Below are 18,300 nucleotides of genomic sequence, written 5' to 3'. Positions count from 1 at the left end.
CCAAAACAATGATTACACATTTTTTTTTTAAAGTTACATACATCAAACCATTTTATACTCTGAACAAAGCAACAAAAAAGAAAAGAAAAACAGGATAAATCGACCTAAAAATGAGTCAATGAGAAAGGTGTATATGACACCTACTCTGGGAAGTTGCAGAAATTGTTTTTGCACAAAGTGCCTGTGAAGTCATTTTGGGGTGGAATTTTTTCAATCAGTAACTATAAATTTACAACCCCACAAAATATCAGTATAATCAGTAGAAGTGGTTTTTTGGTTGATTTCGTGAAAAAAGTGTATAGAAATAGGGTTTTATCACTCAATCCTTTTCCCTGGGGTGACAGGGTCACAGTACCTATGAAGATCACATATTGTTTTAAAGTTGAAACCCAAAAATTGGAATTTGGAAATGCCAAAACTCAAAAATCAAAATTTGTCAACATTGTCTGTGTTGCATGGGAGCAGGTCACATGTTATTCCTAATTTTTTTTCTGGCTGTTTTATGATGACAATTCCTCGATTAGTGTTTAAGGGAACTAACGTTTATCGTTTCGGTTTGCGGTAACACCATGTGGTAATAACTACTGCTTTGAAGATATTTAGTTCTGAAAAGCACTTGTCCTGCTTATTATCAACCTTCCCTAAGTAGTTTTTGTTCTGATAAGAACAGTCCTGCTTTAAGTTCTAAAAGAACTTGTCTTTGGTCTCAATGTTTCGACTAGCCTGCTCTAGTCATCGTCAGGAGACTGCTCAGGAACTAACTCTCAAACTGTGACTCTCAAACTGTGTAGGAGGGTCATGGTTTCAAACGCTCCTTCTATGACCAGTACTTCAAAGAACAACTTGCAACCAATTCACAAAGTCTACCCTTGACCACATTCCAGCAAACTTGTCCTCCATTTGAAAAAAAAATACATGCAACAATTCAACTAACCCATGGTTGTGACTGTTACAACGACTGGCTCGCTGAGGATCTCATTGACAGTGCCCAGGGCCACTGCAGTAGACACCGACACCGTGTAGTTGGTGTTAGATGTCAAGTTGGGCAAGAGTATGAAGTCCTGCACTTTGGGGAAGATGAACCGTGTAGTTTCGTTGGAGCCCTGCACGACCACCAAGTACACGTCAAAAGTGGAGTTTGGGGGAGTCCAGGTGACGAATGCCATAGAGGAGGTAACGTCAGTGATACTGATGGAGCTGGGTGGATCCAGAACTGAAATGAAATGTAACGTTGAACAACGATTATATCTTAGCAACTTAAACCAATTTTCTTACACATTAATTCACTTTCTGCTGTGACTTTTTGTGTTCGCCGTTACTGGGACGTTTCCATTCCTTGGTGTCCATGGCATTGATTATAAATAATGGACATTTTCAGTATACATTTTGTTCCTACATTTTCAAGATTCCTCTTTCAAAAAACGTTAGCAATTGCTAAGGCCTACCAAGTATCCGCGTGACAGTGAAGACACATTTAGCCATATTGCCTGCTGCATCAGTGAATGTGTAGCTGACATTAGTTGATTCATTAGCAAACACAGCTCCAGGTTCATGGGATTTGTTGACCGCTGGAACTAAGCCAGAGTTATCTATGGCCGTAGGCTCTGTCCAGTTGGCTACATTCTGACCGGCAGGCAGTGTGATGTCCGACGGACAGCCAGATATCACCGGGCGTGTCATGTCAAGGGAAACTGAGAGCAAAAACATGACAAGAAATTGTGATGGACAGTCAATATCTTGGTTACTGTCTGAAAATGTTAAGTCTTTTACATGCAGGGACGCTAGTGGAAATTTTGCTCCACAGCCAGTAAAGATTTGACACGATCGCAATACAGCATACATACTTATGTCGCAATACTACACACGTTACGTATGTTGACAATGAACGGACAATACATACATTCGTGTAATGCGCTAGCATGGTGATCGTTATGGAGCAGCACATGCGCAATGATATGAGACTCACACACCAGACTGTACACTTGGCTTTTAAAGTATCGTTTGCCTTATAAAAATAAGATTGCGGTGAGTCTATGCAGAAAGCTTACGTTAGATTGAGTGCACTCTGTACAAATCTAACACGCTGACAACACGTAGCTTGTAACCAACATTTTGAAGAACTGTTCGCACTCCAGGCAATCAAAAATAAAAAAAAGAAATATTTAAATATTGCAGGATAATTTTACCTGTGGTGAAATCCAAGCTGACGGGGTCACTGATCACCTCATTATCCGTGCCATAAGCAACAGCAGTGGACACCGACACCGTGTAGTTGGTATCCGGCATGAGGCCAGGTAACTCGACAGTGCTTTCTGTTGCAGGGATGTTAACATCAATGCCTAATGTTGGACTTTGTGCATGGACAATGTAGAGGTCAAAGTTGACGTTAGGTGGAGCCAAGGAAAGTAAGGCAGAGGTGGTCGTGACATTGATGAGGCTGACGGACATCGGTGGCTCCAAAACTGAAACACACAAAAAAACCCAGATATTTTCAGAACAAATTCAGAGAAAGCAAGTTACATTTTGTGACAAAATATTATTACAAGTGATTATATTGTGAAGTTTTGTTATTCCAATAGCTTCAGTTTATAGAAAAGGCAGTCACAATCCTTTTGAATGTCTATAACTTTGTATGCAGATCTGAGGATTAATTATGCAACGAAAACAGCTCTTGACCTCAAGATTGTGACCAATGGGCTCCCTGTGCCAACAAGAGAGGGCGCTTTTTTAACCACTTTCGAGAGCCCAGTGGACGGACACACTGCGTGATTATAATGGTTTGTGTGCACATAGACGGGGACAAGCATTTATTTATTCTGAATGTGCACAAAGCCATAGTGCCTTCACATGAGCGTCAGGTGTCGTCGGCAATGCGCATTCGAATGTCTCTCCGAGTGGTCTCCCCCAACTCTCCCTTTTCTTACCGTTGAGGGGGTACTTGTGCACAGAGCCCATAAGCATGCATCTTTAATCAGCGCATTTGGTAGGCAGATGACATGATGGAGGAAAACATCGGTTATCTTGAGTAGGGCTGGTGTTTGCTAATTTTGATAATTATTGACCAAATTTTACACTGTTTTTCAAACATTTTCACTGCATTCAACGTTTCAACTGTATTCACTGTTTCAACGTCGTAATCTGTGGGTCTTCTGTGCTTTTGTCAGTGCAAAAATGGATGAGTTTAAAGAGAGCTGTAAGAAAATATCCTACTCATGTCAAAATCATCCAAAAGAAAAGACTTTGCCAAGTACAAAATTACTTGGCATCCACACAGGATGCAACTTCACACTTCATCAATTTTGCTTGTGCTATTTAAGTGTTCACTTTCTTAGAGTTTAGGCACTCTCCTGAAGACGGTCAGAGCATACTGACCGGAACGTCGAGTTTATACCTCTGGTTCTTTTCAGAACCATACTCTTAGTTGAGAAATTATTCGCACATGGTGTTTTCGCAAACCTTGCATTCATTAGTATCTCCACCATGCAAAGCCTCAAATCTTACTTAAGTTCAAAATATTTTCTGCTGCAAAAAGGGCTGACTGGCAGTTATCAACTGAAAAATGGATTTGGTATGGTTTCCTCAGCAACATTGAATCAAAATACAATAAACAACTTAAACACAAACACTCACCTAATATCCGCGTGACAGTGAAGACACACTTGGCCACATTGCCCGCTGCATCAGTGAATGTGTAGCTGACATTAGTTGATTCATCAGCAAACACAGCTCCAGGTTCATGGGATTTGATGACCGCTGGAACTAAGCCAGAGTTATCTACGGCCGTAGGCTCTGTCCAGTTGGCTACATTCTGACCGGCAGGCAGTGTGATGTCGGACGGACAGCCAGATATCACAGGGGGTGTCATGTCCAGGGAAACTATAAAAAAAAGTGTAAAACCAAGGCATTACGTGGACTGGTTTTGTGTTGGAATTTTAGCATCATACATGTTTGTCAAATTAAAAACAAAATATAGCTCCTGCAATGTCATACTTTTTATTGCAACAGAAAAAGACCGTCAAGTTTGTTTTGTCGTCCTTTGCATAAGAATTCCTTTAAATAAGTTGTTTGGTCATACCTTGGACTGCTCTTTTGTTGTCAATTGAGGAAAATCTACTGAAATTTGTACAAGTTGATTCACCGAACTTAAAATTTCATTGAAAGACTGAGCTCTTAAAAACACAGTTTTGAATATTGAAATCCTTTCTTTCTACTGAAATCCACACAAAAAACTTTCAACCACAACGATCCTAATTCTGTCCCAGTCAAGAAGTATTTGAAAATTCTATTCAATTGATTCAACACGGCTACTCCCTTGAAGTAATTTTTATGCATGTCTACAGGAGGGGCCATTTAGCCCATTCATTGGATTTCAGGGTTGTCCTATATGACAGCACTGCCCGACTCACAAGTGACAGCCAGCGAGTAAGTGGGTAAGTCAGAGCGTCAGTGGGTAAGTCAGTTGGTCAGTGAGATTGGTAGAAATAGGAAACTAGGCCAGCCCTCTGGGACCAGAAAAAATCAACAACTATAAACATGTCGATTTGTTGATAAAAATACCTGTTGTGAAGTCCAAGCTGACAGGTTCACTGATCACCTCATTATCCGTGCCATAAGCAACAGCAGTGGACACCGACACCGTGTAGTTGGTACCCGGCATGAGGCCAAGTAATTTGATAGTGCTTTCCGTTGCAGGGATGTTAACATCAATGGCTAACGCTTGACTTTGTGCATGGACAATGTAGAGGTCAAAGTTGACGTTAGGTGGAGCCAGGGAAAGTAAGGCATAGGTGGTTGTGACATTGATGAGGCTGACGGACATCGGTGGCTCCAAAACTGAAAAAAATAGGCAAGAAACAAAGAATCTGAGATAAAGGATTGACAGCAACTAGGGATGATTGTCATGACATTTTGATGTTCCTTTATGCATTTAAATTTGTTAGTCTATAGACTATTCTGAGCACGATATAAAAGTACTTTCACAGTGGCCCCCATTAATGGTGAAGCATTGTGCTAGCTATTGTACAAAAGAAACTCCCCCGTAATGGATTTTCTGAACAATAGCTAGCACAATGCATTAGCCATTGAAGGGGGCCTTCATGAGTGTACGATAGGGTGCTTGGATTGGTCTAGATTGGCAATCCATTGGAGTGTCTACTAACATGCATGGAGATCGGATGAGTAGTTATGCATGACGGCACCTGTTGACGTCAATTACTGTGACCAATCAACAGGTGTCTACTACTGGTGTCTGAGGTAGGCCGATCATGTATTTGAGTAAGGCATTTCAAAACCAGGTTTATTTTTTTATTTTTTCCTTGCAGAATTAAAACTCTTCACCTTCTTAACAACAAAAATTGATACGGTCTTCTATGCCCAAATCAGCTCAAAAAGAATTGAAGCTGTTTTTTTTTTTAATTGAAGAAAATATTATCATCAGTATTGACAAAACTATAGTGGTCAGCTGACAGCTATGGACCAATCAACAGTTAAGTGTCATTGTCAACAAGACCACATCATCCTGATTACAAAGGCTCTCAATAGCTAGTGTGCAGGGTTGCGTTAAATAAGCATCCACATATATCAGGTATTTGTAAAGCAAAAGCTCCAGCGATTGTCTGATATTCAGACGATGCAATTTACAATAATTGGGGAAATACTCACCCAATATTCGCTTGACAGTGAAGACACACTTGGCCATATTGCCTGCTACATCAGTGAATGTGTAGCTGACATTAGTCGATTCATCAGCAAACACAGCTCCAGGTTCATGGGTTTTGATGACCGCTGGAACTAAGCCAGAGTTATCTACGGCCGTAGGCTCTGTCCAGTTGGCTACATTCTGACCGGCGGGCAGTGTGATGTCGGACGGACAGCCAGATATCACCGGCAGAGTCATGTCTACGGCAACTGGTTAAATGATAAGAACACGTTTGTGTTGTCAATTGGTTTTACTCCTGCTCAGAAACTTACGCTGTTTCAAATCACAAGTCAATTTCCACACTTCTTACCTGTTTTGAAAGACGTCAATATTGCTTCGCTGATCACCTGTGAGTCTACGTTGCTGCCGATCACCGTGGATATTTTGACCGTGTAGTTGGTGCCGGGTGTCAACCCAAACAGGGCCAGGGAGGTTTCGGAAGGGTCCAGGGTTGCTGTGTCTGTGGACGAGGGGCCGAGGACGGTCACTAGGAACGAGTCAAAGGTCGTACTAGGTCCCGTCCAGGTCACCAGGGCAGATATTGGCGTCACGTCGGCAACGTTGATGGAGTCCGGCGGTACGGGCATGGCTATTAGAAGAAACACAAGACCATGTTAACAGCATCCATACAAACTGACTTCCTGACAGGATTCACGAGAATCATGATGAGAAATTTACTAAGTAAAGTTTGAGCTCTTAAAGTCAAAATAAAGTAAGTATGGACTTGGTGAACAAGCACCCCTCAATGGTTATAAAGAGAGAGTAGGGGACACTGGAATGGACATGGAAAGCATTACCGTCAGCGGTTGATGCTCATGGTACTAAAGGTCTGTGCTCACTCAGTAAATACAATTAGTGGTGCAAACTTTGCACATTACGTGTGCTAACCAAAAAGCGCACACTTGCAGCGTGTCCCCACGGGGACTTTGGAAAGTGGTTAAAAAAAGTGCTATCCACGGAGTCCATACTCTTAACTATGCAGAAATAAAACTGGTTCAAACTTGATATAAGGGTGAACTTGAATACACACTTAATAAGTTGCAAATAGCAAACAATGAAATTAAAACGTAAGCATTTAGGGGACAAATTTTAACATAGGGTTATGCCTTTTACTACTGAAATGTTTCTAAGTACTGTATACAAAGTACTGTCTGAGAGGTTGCCAAAACAAAATGAAGGGTAAGCGGAAACACCATGTGCAAATAATTTCTCAACTAAGAGAATGGTTCTGAAAAGAACCAGAGGTATAAACTTGACGTTCCGGTCAGTATGCTCTGACCGTCTTCAGGAGAGTGAAGACGGTCAGGGCGTATTACTGACCGGAACATCAAATTTATACCTCTGGTTCTTTTCAGAACCATTCTCTTAGTTGAGAAATTATTCGCACATGGTGTTTCCGCAAACCTTTCATTATTTAGTATCTCCACCATGCAAAGCCTCAAATCTTACTTGTCCAAAAAAAAACAATCTAGAGGGTTCTTGGACATTACTGTCACCTAAGTATAAAAGTGGATTGTGAAATCACGTCGGTGAAGAGCAAAACCCCATGTCAAAATTTATGCAAAATGCCACCATGTGCAAGATATTCAGGGACACCAAGAAGTACCTTGCATAACCACCATGACAGTCACCATGAATGAGCACTGGGCCTCATATCCCTTGCTGTCTTGGAATACGTAAGTCACGTTGGTCGTTCCTTGACCAAAGCTGGACCCCGGCCGGTGTGTGCGATGGTGGACGGGTACCGCCTCGCTGCCGCTCACCGCGGTGGGTTCTATCCAGAAGCCATAGGCCACACCGCTAGGGTGGGTGACGTTCAGGGTCACGTCTGACGGGCAGTTCTTGATCACAGGGACAGGATCTGAAACAACCCAAAATAATTTTGAATTTTGTTGTTCAGGATTACTTTAGCAAACCTTGCCTGCGACAGCAAAGGCTGATTTTAATGCTGGCTTTTAAGAAATCTCTATTTTTAATCTCTATTTTTAATACAGATTTTTTATTTTTCCTGAGATATAACATGTTGCCTGCATATTTACCTGTCGAAAATTCAAAGATGACTGGTTCACTAACAACTTCATTATCCATGCCAAAAGCCACTGCAGTAGAAATCGACATTGTGTAGTTGGTACCCGGCATAAGATTGGGCAATGGTAGAATGCCTTCGGTCGCAGGGAAGGTCACCTCGACAGTCAGGTCTTTGCCTCGGACGGTTGCAACATAGGTATCAAAGGTGACATTTGGAGGTACGAGGGAAAACATTGCAAACGTGGACGTGAGGTTGACAAGGCTGATGGATGCCGGTGGTTCCAGAACTGCAATTATAGACAAAGCAAATGTGTTTAATCGAAAAACGACAAACAAAAATGTTGACAAAACTTTAGGATCGGTACCCAACATTCTTCAAAATTATTCTATTGGACATGGCGTCTTTAGTAAGAAAATGTTTTTTTAGAATTGAATAACAATTTGACAATACTCACCCAATATTCGCTTGACAGTGAAGACGCACTTGGCCATATTGCCCGCTGCATCACTGAATGTGTAGCTGACATTAGTTGATTCATCAGCAAACACAGCTCCTGGTTCATGGGATTTGTTGACCGCTGGAACTAAGCCAGAGTTATCTACGGCCGTAGGCTCTGTCCAGTTGGCCACATTCTGACCGGCGGGCAGTGTGATGTCGGACGGGCAACCAGATATTACAGGGGGTGTCATGTCAAGTGCAACTACAACAAAGCAAAGATTATGAATTATAAATTTCAGCAACATCACTATTTGAAAAGACATTAAAACATCATTTGAGATGATCTAAAAATATAAATCCGTTAAAAGTTTATGTTCAGTGGATACTACACATTTTGAGAAAACAGAGAAAATGTATGCACAATTTCTGAGGTTCCACAGCCCTACGCATATTAAAATAAAAAAATGTGTCCTCTGGCACACTTTCTTAAAGGGAATATACATCATTTGCTTTTGCTGTAATTTTCAGAAATGGATGGAATTGGGGGGTTGGAAATATATAGCAAATATAGTTACACTGACTTTTTTGAGGATTTGGGTTCGAAAATGCTATAAAAACCAAGAAAAACAATCATTTTCCTGTAGTCTGGTTCCCTGAATCCATTTAAGAAGAAACAGAGCAGTTTACATACATTGGGGAATTGTAAGGTCAGGGAACCAGTCTAGCTGGCTTGTACCCGTTCATAGGTGTGTATTCGATTGCAAACAAGTGCGATGGTCAACTGGGGCCAGTATTTGAAAAAAGGCCAGTTTTTTTTCCAACGCTGATCGGCCGATCAGCGTTGGAAATCGATACAAAAATACCACTTTTCTTGAAAATGACAGTATACCAGGTGCCACGATTTTACAGGATGCTTTACACTGTCATTCACTAACAGTCCAGCAAGGTATTTCAAAATGATTTGGTAGTTTTATTTTTTGATGTTTGCAAATGTTGTATTTTCCCTTTAAATCCCCTTCAATTATTGTTTCCTTCCAAATGATACCATTTCAGGCAGGATAATTTTACATTGTAATGTAGATTAAGATTATGCGTTCTACTTAACTCCGAGTTAATTGTCAAGTTAAACGACTCGCCAGGTGTCAGAGTTTTACAAACTGCCAAAAAGGAATGGGGCAAAACGATCGCGCCATGAATACAGGGCGAGTTGGTTCGATCTCACGTGGTGATTCACAACGATTACGTACAACAAGAGTTCAGTCAATAAACATTAAAGTCCACGAAAATAACTGGAATTGATCACAGGAATCGCCTTGCCGATGTTTACTAAACATAATAATAGTGTTGATTCTAGATTGTAACTTCTAAGCGTAAGTGTACAAAATGCACTGTAAAAACTGTGTGTGCAACAGAAAACTCTGGAACGAACGACAATGAATGACATGAAAAGAATGAATGCACAGGGGCTGACCTTTGAACCAACACCTATGTACAAGATGCGTTAAAGGTGCAGTCTTAAACTTAAACGGGCGCGCTACAGTACCATTCCCATCTTCACTTTGAGCAAGGAATTTGCCTTTAATTCAGTGGATGAAATTAGATGAAAACCCATTTTGGGTTTTCATGAGAGGCATGCTGGCATTATTTTTTCACTGATCAGAAGAGAAAACACATGAAAACAGAGAATATCTTCGAAACTTTGAGGGTCGGTCACCGAAAATCGCTTTAAGGAAAAATTGCTATGGGCTCCGTGCACAACTACCCCCTCAACGGCAAGGAAGGGAGAGTTGGGGAAGACCTCTGGGAGAGACATTGGAACGCATTGTCGATGGCGCCTGACGCTCATGCGAAGACGCTATGGCTTTGTGTGCATTCAGAATCAAATTAGTTATGCATACCACGTGGGGGGGGGGGGGCTCTTCAATATGGTAAACAAGCCCCCTCTCTTGTTCACGCATGGATCCCATATCGAACATATAAATCGATGTACACGACAACAACAAAAAACATGTAACACATACCTGTAGTGAAATCCAAGCTGACAGGTTCACTGATCACCTCATTATCCGTGCCATAAGCAACTGCAGTGGACACCGACACCGTGTAGTTGGTACCCGGCATGAGGCCAAGTAACTCTACAGTGTTTTCCGTTGCAGGGATGTTAACATCAGTGCCTGATGTTGGACTTTGTGCATTGACGATATAGAGGTCAAAGTTGACGTTAGGTGGAGCCAAGGAAAGTAAGGCAGAGGTGGTTGTGACATTGATGAGGCTGACGGACATCGGTGGCTCCAAAACTGAAACGAACAAAAGCAAGAAATACTTATTTTTAAATATCAAAATACCAAGAAAAAAAAAGAGATCATGGAAGGAAAGGACAAATCCAAGAAATAATCGGACGAGGGTTTGAGGGTTGCCAAGAGCCCCAGAGCAACGCAAGGTCTATGGTGTATATGTATTTGCCAAATGGCACCCGTGAAAATACCCATTTCTCTTGCCCTACATTTAACTTTATATATGAAGAACGTTTTTGCAACAGGGCTTACAACCCATTTAAAGAATTCAGAGAAAAATGCACAAAGCTATCTAGGATTTATATCCTTTTGCGTAGCAAATGCCATTTTCAGTAGGATTTAACTGTGGATTGAAAACCCTTTTGGGACCGATTGAGTATTTTACCTGATAGCCCTTGTCCAACACTAACCATTGCAGGTTCAAGCTTATTTTGGGGGAAAAAATGGATGTAAGCACTTGTGCAAATAAGCTCTTCACATGTAGGTAAAGAGACCTTAATGGTAAAATCTAACAAAATCAGCATTTCAACAGGGATTTTGTTAAAATCCTGAAATCAGCAAAAATCCTGACAAATCTCGCCCCTGAATTAATTATATTTTTAAGGTGCATGAAGCACTACCGTCTTCTCATGAGTGAAAGACATACCGCGTCATTGTACTCAATTTCCTACTAAGACTGAGGGAGGAACTTGTCCACGGAGTCCATAGCACAAATTCTCCATACGGTGTATCACCAAGAGGATACCGAGGACAGGCTATTGTTTCCCATAACATCTTGGGGAAAATGTCAACATTTGTTTGTAGATGTTGCAAAGTTTACTAAATTTTGCAAGAGGAAGCAAGGACTAAGTTTACTTTTTATAATTTTGGGGTGCTTTTTTGCTACTTATGTTTATATTTGTCTGTGATGGATCTGATTTTAAAGGAGTAAAAATAAAGTGAAAGTAAAGTTTGTGTTTGTGGAATGATACACTGCGGAACAATAGATGTGGTCCTTTGGAAAGGTACTTCCTCAAGGTAATGATTTGGTGATGTATTCCCTTTGGAAAGCAATATGTGGAATTATTTCCAATGTGCTCTGATGTTCCACTTTTCCTACTCAGCCTACTACAATGAGATATAAACACTCACCCAATATTCGCTTGACAATGAAGACACACTTAGCCATATTGCCCGCTGCATCAGTGAATGTGTAGCTGACATTAGTTGATTCATCAGCAAACACAGCTCCAGGTTCATGGGATTTGATGACCGCTGGAACTAAGCCAGAGTTATCTACGGCCGTAGGCTCTGTCCAGTTGGCTACATTCTGACCGGCGGGCAGTGTGATGTCGGACGGACAGCCAGATATCACAGGGACCGTCGTGTCAGGTAAGACTACAACAAAACAGAAATTTCATTCGACAAAAATGAAAATCATCACTTTTTCTATTGTACATCTATAGTTGGTATGGGAAAAAAAAAAATTTCTAAACAGCTACTTTTCTGTTTAATAGACAAAAACCACCCCCCCCCACAAAAAAAATGTAAATAAAATACATAAATATACATTTTAAGTATTTATTACCCGTACCAACATATCAACTGACCGTTTTTAGAAACAAAACAGAATTCAAATAGCCAACAACGGAATTAATAAGAAGTTCAACTGCAAAAGCTTAACACCTTGAAGGACATTGACATGTTATTAAGCATATGTCATTCTATAAATTTAGGGCCCAAAGTGTGCCATTTTTCCTGTCCCTGTTACCTTGACACTTTGTAATTTGCCATTCAAGCATCATTAAAGCCAGAGTCATCATTTGCAGCTATCCAAAAAGTAACCGGCGTAATTATTGTTGAAAAACATACTTGGTTGAAAAATAGTAAGGGGACTAAACTCCCTGTGAAATTATTCTTTCTGGCAAGCTGTCATTTTGAAGAAATCAACAAAAGAAGGCCTTTCAAATGGTACTTCTTAAGAAGCACCGAAGGAAATTCAAATTAGGAGTTTGTTTTGTTATTCCGTGAAGCACACGCAAGCATTGGCATGACGCACACGCGCACGCGGTTGCTATAATTCGTCGGATCAGCGCGTGACATCGCGTAGCAGCAATCGGCTCAGTGAGAACGTGTCTCAGACGCTGAATTCAGGCCCAATTCAAAACATGATTCAGCAACGTCTGATTTGAAATCGAGATCCTAGAATGTTGTTTTTCTCGAAATATACAGCTAAAGCTGAGCTGAAACTTCATCAGATTAGTTGTTCAGCACCCTTCTTTAGATCTTGAGCACTTTCGTTGCTTCAAACGAACAAAATGCACAAATTACAAATGATGGACTATATCTTTAAGAATTACTTCAAATTATTTTTATTTGTTGTGTAGGTAGTTTGCTATTCACCCTTGGAGGATGACTGCATTAAGGCGTGGATCAGAAATATAAAATCACAGATGTCAGATGTAACAGCGACAGGGAAAAAGTAGACACCAAATTTACAGAATGACCCATATATGTATACATACCTGTGATGAAATCCAAACTGATAGGTTCACTGATCACCTCATTATCCGTGCCATAAGCAACAGCAGTGGACACCGACACCGTGTAGTTGGTACCCGGCATGAGGCCAGGTATCTCTACAGTGCTTTCCGTTGCAGGGATGTTAACATCAGTGCCTAATGTTGGGCTTTGTACATTGACGATATAGAGGTCAAAGTTGACGTTTGGTGGAGCCAAGGAAAGTAAGGCATAGGTGGTTGTGACATTAATGAGGCTGACGGACATCGGTGGCTCCAAAACTGAAAATAAAAAAAGCAAGAAGTAGTGAATTTCAAAGCAAATGAAGAGTACATTGGGAAACAGAAGAAATTGACAATACAGTGCAACCTTCACAGACTTGTCAAGGTATTCTTCCTTGCGAAAGCTGAATTATTTTTCCCCACAATTGATTCAGAAAGTAAGTATTCCATTACTTTCGGATTACTAGAAAACAAGAAAATATTGAAGATTAATTCCTACTCAACTAAAAAATAATCTCAGCAAATACTGAAGCCTACCAAGTATCCGCGTGACAGTGAAGACACACTTGGCCGTATTGCCCGCTGCATCAGTGAATGTGTAGCTGACATTAGTTGATTCATCAGCAAACACAGCTCCTGGTTCATGGGATTTGATGACCGCTGGAACTAAGCCAGAGTTATCTACGGCCGTAGGCTCTGTCCAGTTGGCTACATTCTGACCGGCGGGCAGTGTGATGTCGGACGGACAGCCAGATATCACAGGGAGCGTCATGTCAAGGGCAACTATCAAACAAACAAAATCATTTGATGATAATAATTACAGTTATAGAGGCTTGCAGATTTTAATAATTTTTTTAATATGTTCATGAATTATCAGCAGTAATATATATCATCAATGATAAGCAGGAGGAGGTGGCTTCGCCTGAATCCTCCAATTTTCATGTAATTTTTCGTTTTCCCAAAGTACCCTTCACACAGTTTAAATTAAAACTTATTACCACAATCCCAAAAATAGTTTCATCAATATATTTGTATTAACTCAATAATCAAATTAATAAAAACGTTCTACCTGTAGTGAATTCCAAGTTGAACGGTTCACTGATAACCTGATTACTCGTGCCATAGGAGATAGCAGTACTCACTAACACCTGATAGTTGGTACCCGGCATGAGATCGGACAATGGCAGAATGCTTTCGGTGGCAGGGAAGGTCAGTTCTTGGTCCTGTACTTTCACGACGTAGCTGTCGAAGGTGGCATTAGGAGGAACCACAGATAACATGGCAGAGGTGGTTGTGACGTCTATCAGGCTGACAGATTTTGGCGATTCCAGAACTGAAAAGCAAAGGCAGTTTGATGCAAAGATATAAGAAAATGTGTTTTAATTAAACTAGAGGCACAAGAGCAAAGTGATAGAAGGGTTTCTAATTCGAGATTAGAGGGTCAGGTCTTGGAATCATGCTGCTGACCATATGTTGTGTCCTTGGGCAAGCTACCCAACTTGAATCTCTCAAACAAGGAGCATAAGGCTGTATCCAAATCAGCTGTCTAGAGCTAGGTCTAGGTCTGCGCCCATTGAAATTATGCGGGGACTCGCTGACAAAGGACGTAGCCATAGCTCTGGAAGCCCATTTCAGACACGGCCTAAGCGGCAACCTGCCATGGACTGGCATCCCATTCGTGGGGAATAGATATTTTCTCAGTCATTTCATGCTACAGAGCCGGAGATAGACCCCGGCCTGATGATTCATATTGGCTCTGAACAGACATACTGTGGTTGTTACTATTCACAGCATTCACATGCTTAAACCTCAAATCTATAAAGGGCATAGGAACTTTCAGATTTTTGCAGTTACACATCGTGCTATTCAGCTATGTCAATAAGTCTTAGCAGAATCAATTCAGACTCTGAATTGAAATCATGAATATCTGCCGTCACAGATTTTAGTTTACTGAGAAACAATACCTAGTCGGAGTATCATCCACAGAGCCCAGTCTTCTGTCTAACATCTGATATATCAAAGCATGCATATTTATGCGATCCTGTGCCTCAGTCAATTGGAGTCAACTTTACAAAATGTGACGTCATTTCATTCCCAAATCAGGACTAAATGTTTGATTGGTCAATTCGAATGCAGTGTTTTGTAATACAACAGCCAGGCGTGTATCGCATAACATAATACAGAGCGCGTGACACAGCCTTTGTTGCTGTGTCTATGTTTTTTTATCAATGTCTATAAAGTGACAATGGGAGAATGACCGAAGACCCGATATAGAAAGCGCCTGCTGATTGGTCAAAATCTAGAGGTCAAGATGCGGTTGTCTTGCATAATTAATCAGCGAATCTGTTCAAATATTATGGTCTAAATAGACTAGACAATACCCAGCAAGCCCAACAATTCTGAAGATTACCCAACTCCAACACAAGATCAAGGAGCTTTGCCATAACCAACAACTACCTGATCTGTTTCTGTGATTTGGGAAGGAAATGATCAAGATTAAGAGCGTGATTACATCTCTTGTTGACTCTTATTAACAATTCCCAACCACAGTTAATAGTAGATTACATTGAGTTTTTCACATTTTTTTTCCCTCCGAGAATTGTAGCGTCTTCCGAGCAGATTCTTAGCCAAAAATCAGAACCGATTCCAAACAAAATTTGAAGTTGCCCAAGCTTTACGCCAATTGACCCGTAACATTTTTCAATCAATCACGACGCTAACAGGAAAATGTTGTACCTTGTAGTGTCATCTTCGCAACATCAAAATGTATCGTTTAAATTGAGGTAATCCCAACACTACTTTAATAGCAACAAGCCACGTGGTCCATTTCTTACCGGTGATGACGATATTAAACATACACCTGGCCTCGTTCCCAGACTCGTCAGTGAAGACGTAGGTCACAGTCTGTGCACTGCCAGCCATCACAAAGATGCCCGGCAGGGAGCTGGCCAGGACTCTGAGCGGTCCGCCCAAGTTGTCGGAGACCTGTGGCATGGCCCAGGTGACAAAGATCATGGCGGTGGGGTTGGGTGCCAGGTTCTCAATGTTTGAAGGGCAGAACCGGATCGTTGGAGGAATATCATCTGCAAAAGGAAAAGAAAGAACAAAAGCCGATTTTTAACTTCGTTTACGCAGAACGAAAAGAGCAGTGTTTTTTTCTGTTGTGGTTGTGCTTAACGTTAAACACAGAAAGTCAAAATAAGCTGACACTGAGGGCCCAGTAATTTTGCACTTTTTCCCCAGAATTAAACCTGCTGATACGTATGCAATTTCAAATTATAAGTGGAAAAAATTATGTTGGAAATCCCTCAGACAGATTGCATATAACCATTTGTCTGCCATGAAGGTTTTAACCCTAACGTCCTGAGGGCTCTTTGGGGGTCAAGGACCAAAAACCACAGAATACTACATGTGTTATAAATTGTACACACTTGTAGGGAAAGAAATGCATACTACAGGTTACTACTTAGTAGTATTTTGTAGCTTTAGGTGAGGTTAGGGTTAATGACCAGGGGCCAATTTCATGGAGCTGCTAAGCACAAAAATGTGCTTAGCATGAACATTCCTCCTGGATAAGAACAGGGTTACCAACCAAATGTGTATGTGTTTTATATTGCTTGTGACTGGTACTAAGCTGTTGTTCACTTTTGTGTGAAAATCATAGGGACTTTTGGCTAGTAACTGTTTTTACTGAGCAGGACATTTTTGTGCTAAGCAAATTTTTGTGCTTAGCACCTCCATGAAATTGGCCCCAGATGGGTGAATGTATGTTCATCAAGCATGCATTGAAAATTGACCAATGACGGAAGCTTGTTTGGCTCATAAATATGCGAGGTGTAACAACAGTCTTTACTCACCCACAGCAGTGATTGTGAAGTTGCAGAATGCTACATTACCGGCAGCATCGGTAAAATTGTAAACAACGTTGAGAACATCACCAAGGCTCATCAGAGTTCCCATTGGTACGTTCTGGTCAACAGAGGGCGCTAGACCAGAGTCATCTTCTGCCTCGGGTTGGGGCCAGGTGGCCGCAATGGGCTCGCTGGATGTGAGGCTGAGGTTGAAGCTCTCTGGGCAGAAGGTTATCGTCGGTGGTGCGGTATCAACCCTTCCTGTTATTGACAAATAATTACATTACAGTAATCAGAGGGTAACAGAGTAAACAAATTCAGATCATTTTTTAGTATGTGTATGCTATTTTTTACTTACCCACAGCAGTGATTGTGAAGTTGCAGAATGCAACATTACCGGCAGCATCAGTAAACTTGTAAACAACATCAAGAACATCACCAAGGTTCATCAGAGTTCCCATCGGTACATTCTGGTCAACAGAGGGCGCTAGACCAGAGTCGTCCTCTGCCTCAGGTTGGGTCCAGGTGGCTGCAATGGGCTCACTGGATGTGAGGCTGAGGTTGAAGCTCTCTGGGCAGAAGGTTACTGTTGGTGGTATGGTATCGACCCTTCCTGTTGTTAACAAATAAGTACATTACAGTAATCAATGAGTAACCGGGTCAATAAATTCAGATCATTTTTTAGTATGTGTATGCCACTTTTTACTTACCAACAACCGTGACTGTGAAGTTGCAGAACGCCGCATTACCGGCAGCATCAGAAAACTTGTAAACAACGTCAAGAACATCACCCAGGCTCATCAGAGTTCCCATTGCTATGTTCTGGTCAACAGTGGGCGCTAGACCAGAGTCATCCTCTGCCTCGGGTTGGGGCCAGGTGGCTGCAATGGGCTCACTGGATGTGAGGCTGACGTTGAAGCTCTCTGGGCAGAAGGTTACCGTCGGTGGTACAGTATCGACATCAGCTGTTAGAAAGAGACAAATGATAGATGAATGACACAAAGAGAGAAAGACAAAAAGCCTTGCCATCAAACATTGGCATCTGTACACACGTATCCCCTCAATGTTAAAAAAGAGGGATTAAGGCAGAACTCTTGAAAGAATTACTGCCATATGGCTAGCTCTGACCAAAAAGACAAAACAGGTTTTTTGAATTCAGAGGAAATTGAATCATGCATAAATCTTAATCTCTGGGGATGGATACCTTATTGCACAAACTGCTGTAAGACATTGACAGCTTGAATGTATTGGCTCATCACCAGTTATTCTGGCAGCCCAAGCAAATGAAGTGATACCAGATGCTCACTTTCATGTAATACTGCAGCCCTGAATTCACGACCCTAACACCCTAGGGGTGTGCAAAATCGTATCAAAATTGGAGGATTCAAGACTGCTAGGGTTATTTAAATTGAAAATAACACAGTTTTGCTGGTGAAGAAGCTAAAACATGCAATTATAAAAAAGAAAAGATTATTGGAAAAATCAAAGT

General features: G+C 41.3%; 1 protein-coding gene across 23 annotated transcripts in view; it reads right to left on the bottom strand.

The window, feature by feature from the left end:
• The window catches only part of LOC119738257 (mucin-17-like), a 77,023-nt gene that overhangs the window by 43,768 nt on the left and 14,955 nt on the right, over positions 1-18,300 (bottom strand). For 11 of the 23 annotated variants that reach the window (XM_038213073.1, XM_038213072.1, XM_038213066.1 and 8 more), the window contains 19 exons: positions 17,522-17,776; positions 17,170-17,424; positions 16,818-17,072; positions 15,795-16,043; positions 14,030-14,293; positions 13,498-13,743; positions 12,964-13,239; positions 11,591-11,836; positions 10,187-10,462; positions 8,182-8,427; positions 7,738-8,013; positions 7,305-7,559; positions 6,009-6,287; positions 5,662-5,907; positions 4,558-4,833; positions 3,631-3,876; positions 2,187-2,462; positions 1,446-1,691; positions 935-1,213 (listed from right to left, as the gene is read on the bottom strand). In XM_038213073.1, coding sequence (XP_038069001.1) covers positions 935-1,213; positions 1,446-1,691; positions 2,187-2,462; positions 3,631-3,876; positions 4,558-4,833; positions 5,662-5,907; positions 6,009-6,287; positions 7,305-7,559; positions 7,738-8,013; positions 8,182-8,427; positions 10,187-10,462; positions 11,591-11,836; positions 12,964-13,239; positions 13,498-13,743; positions 14,030-14,293; positions 15,795-16,043; positions 16,818-17,072; positions 17,170-17,424; positions 17,522-17,776 — 4,947 coding nt within the window. The remainder of the gene's footprint in view (positions 1-934; positions 1,214-1,445; positions 1,692-2,186; positions 2,463-3,630; positions 3,877-4,557; positions 4,834-5,661; positions 5,908-6,008; positions 6,288-7,304; positions 7,560-7,737; positions 8,014-8,181; positions 8,428-10,186; positions 10,463-11,590; positions 11,837-12,963; positions 13,240-13,497; positions 13,744-14,029; positions 14,294-15,794; positions 16,044-16,817; positions 17,073-17,169; positions 17,425-17,521; positions 17,777-18,300) is intronic. The other 12 variants (XM_038213081.1, XM_038213070.1, XM_038213068.1 and 9 more) reach the window with 12 other exon arrangements.

The sequence above is a fragment of the Patiria miniata genome, unplaced genomic scaffold, assembly GCF_015706575.1.
Source record: "Patiria miniata isolate m_02_andy unplaced genomic scaffold, ASM1570657v1 HiC_scaffold_3, whole genome shotgun sequence".
NCBI classification, from domain to species: Eukaryota; Metazoa; Echinodermata; class Asteroidea; order Valvatida; family Asterinidae; genus Patiria; species Patiria miniata.
Note: the sequence above shows the minus strand (reverse complement) of the source record. Positions and strands in the feature narration are given on the sequence as shown.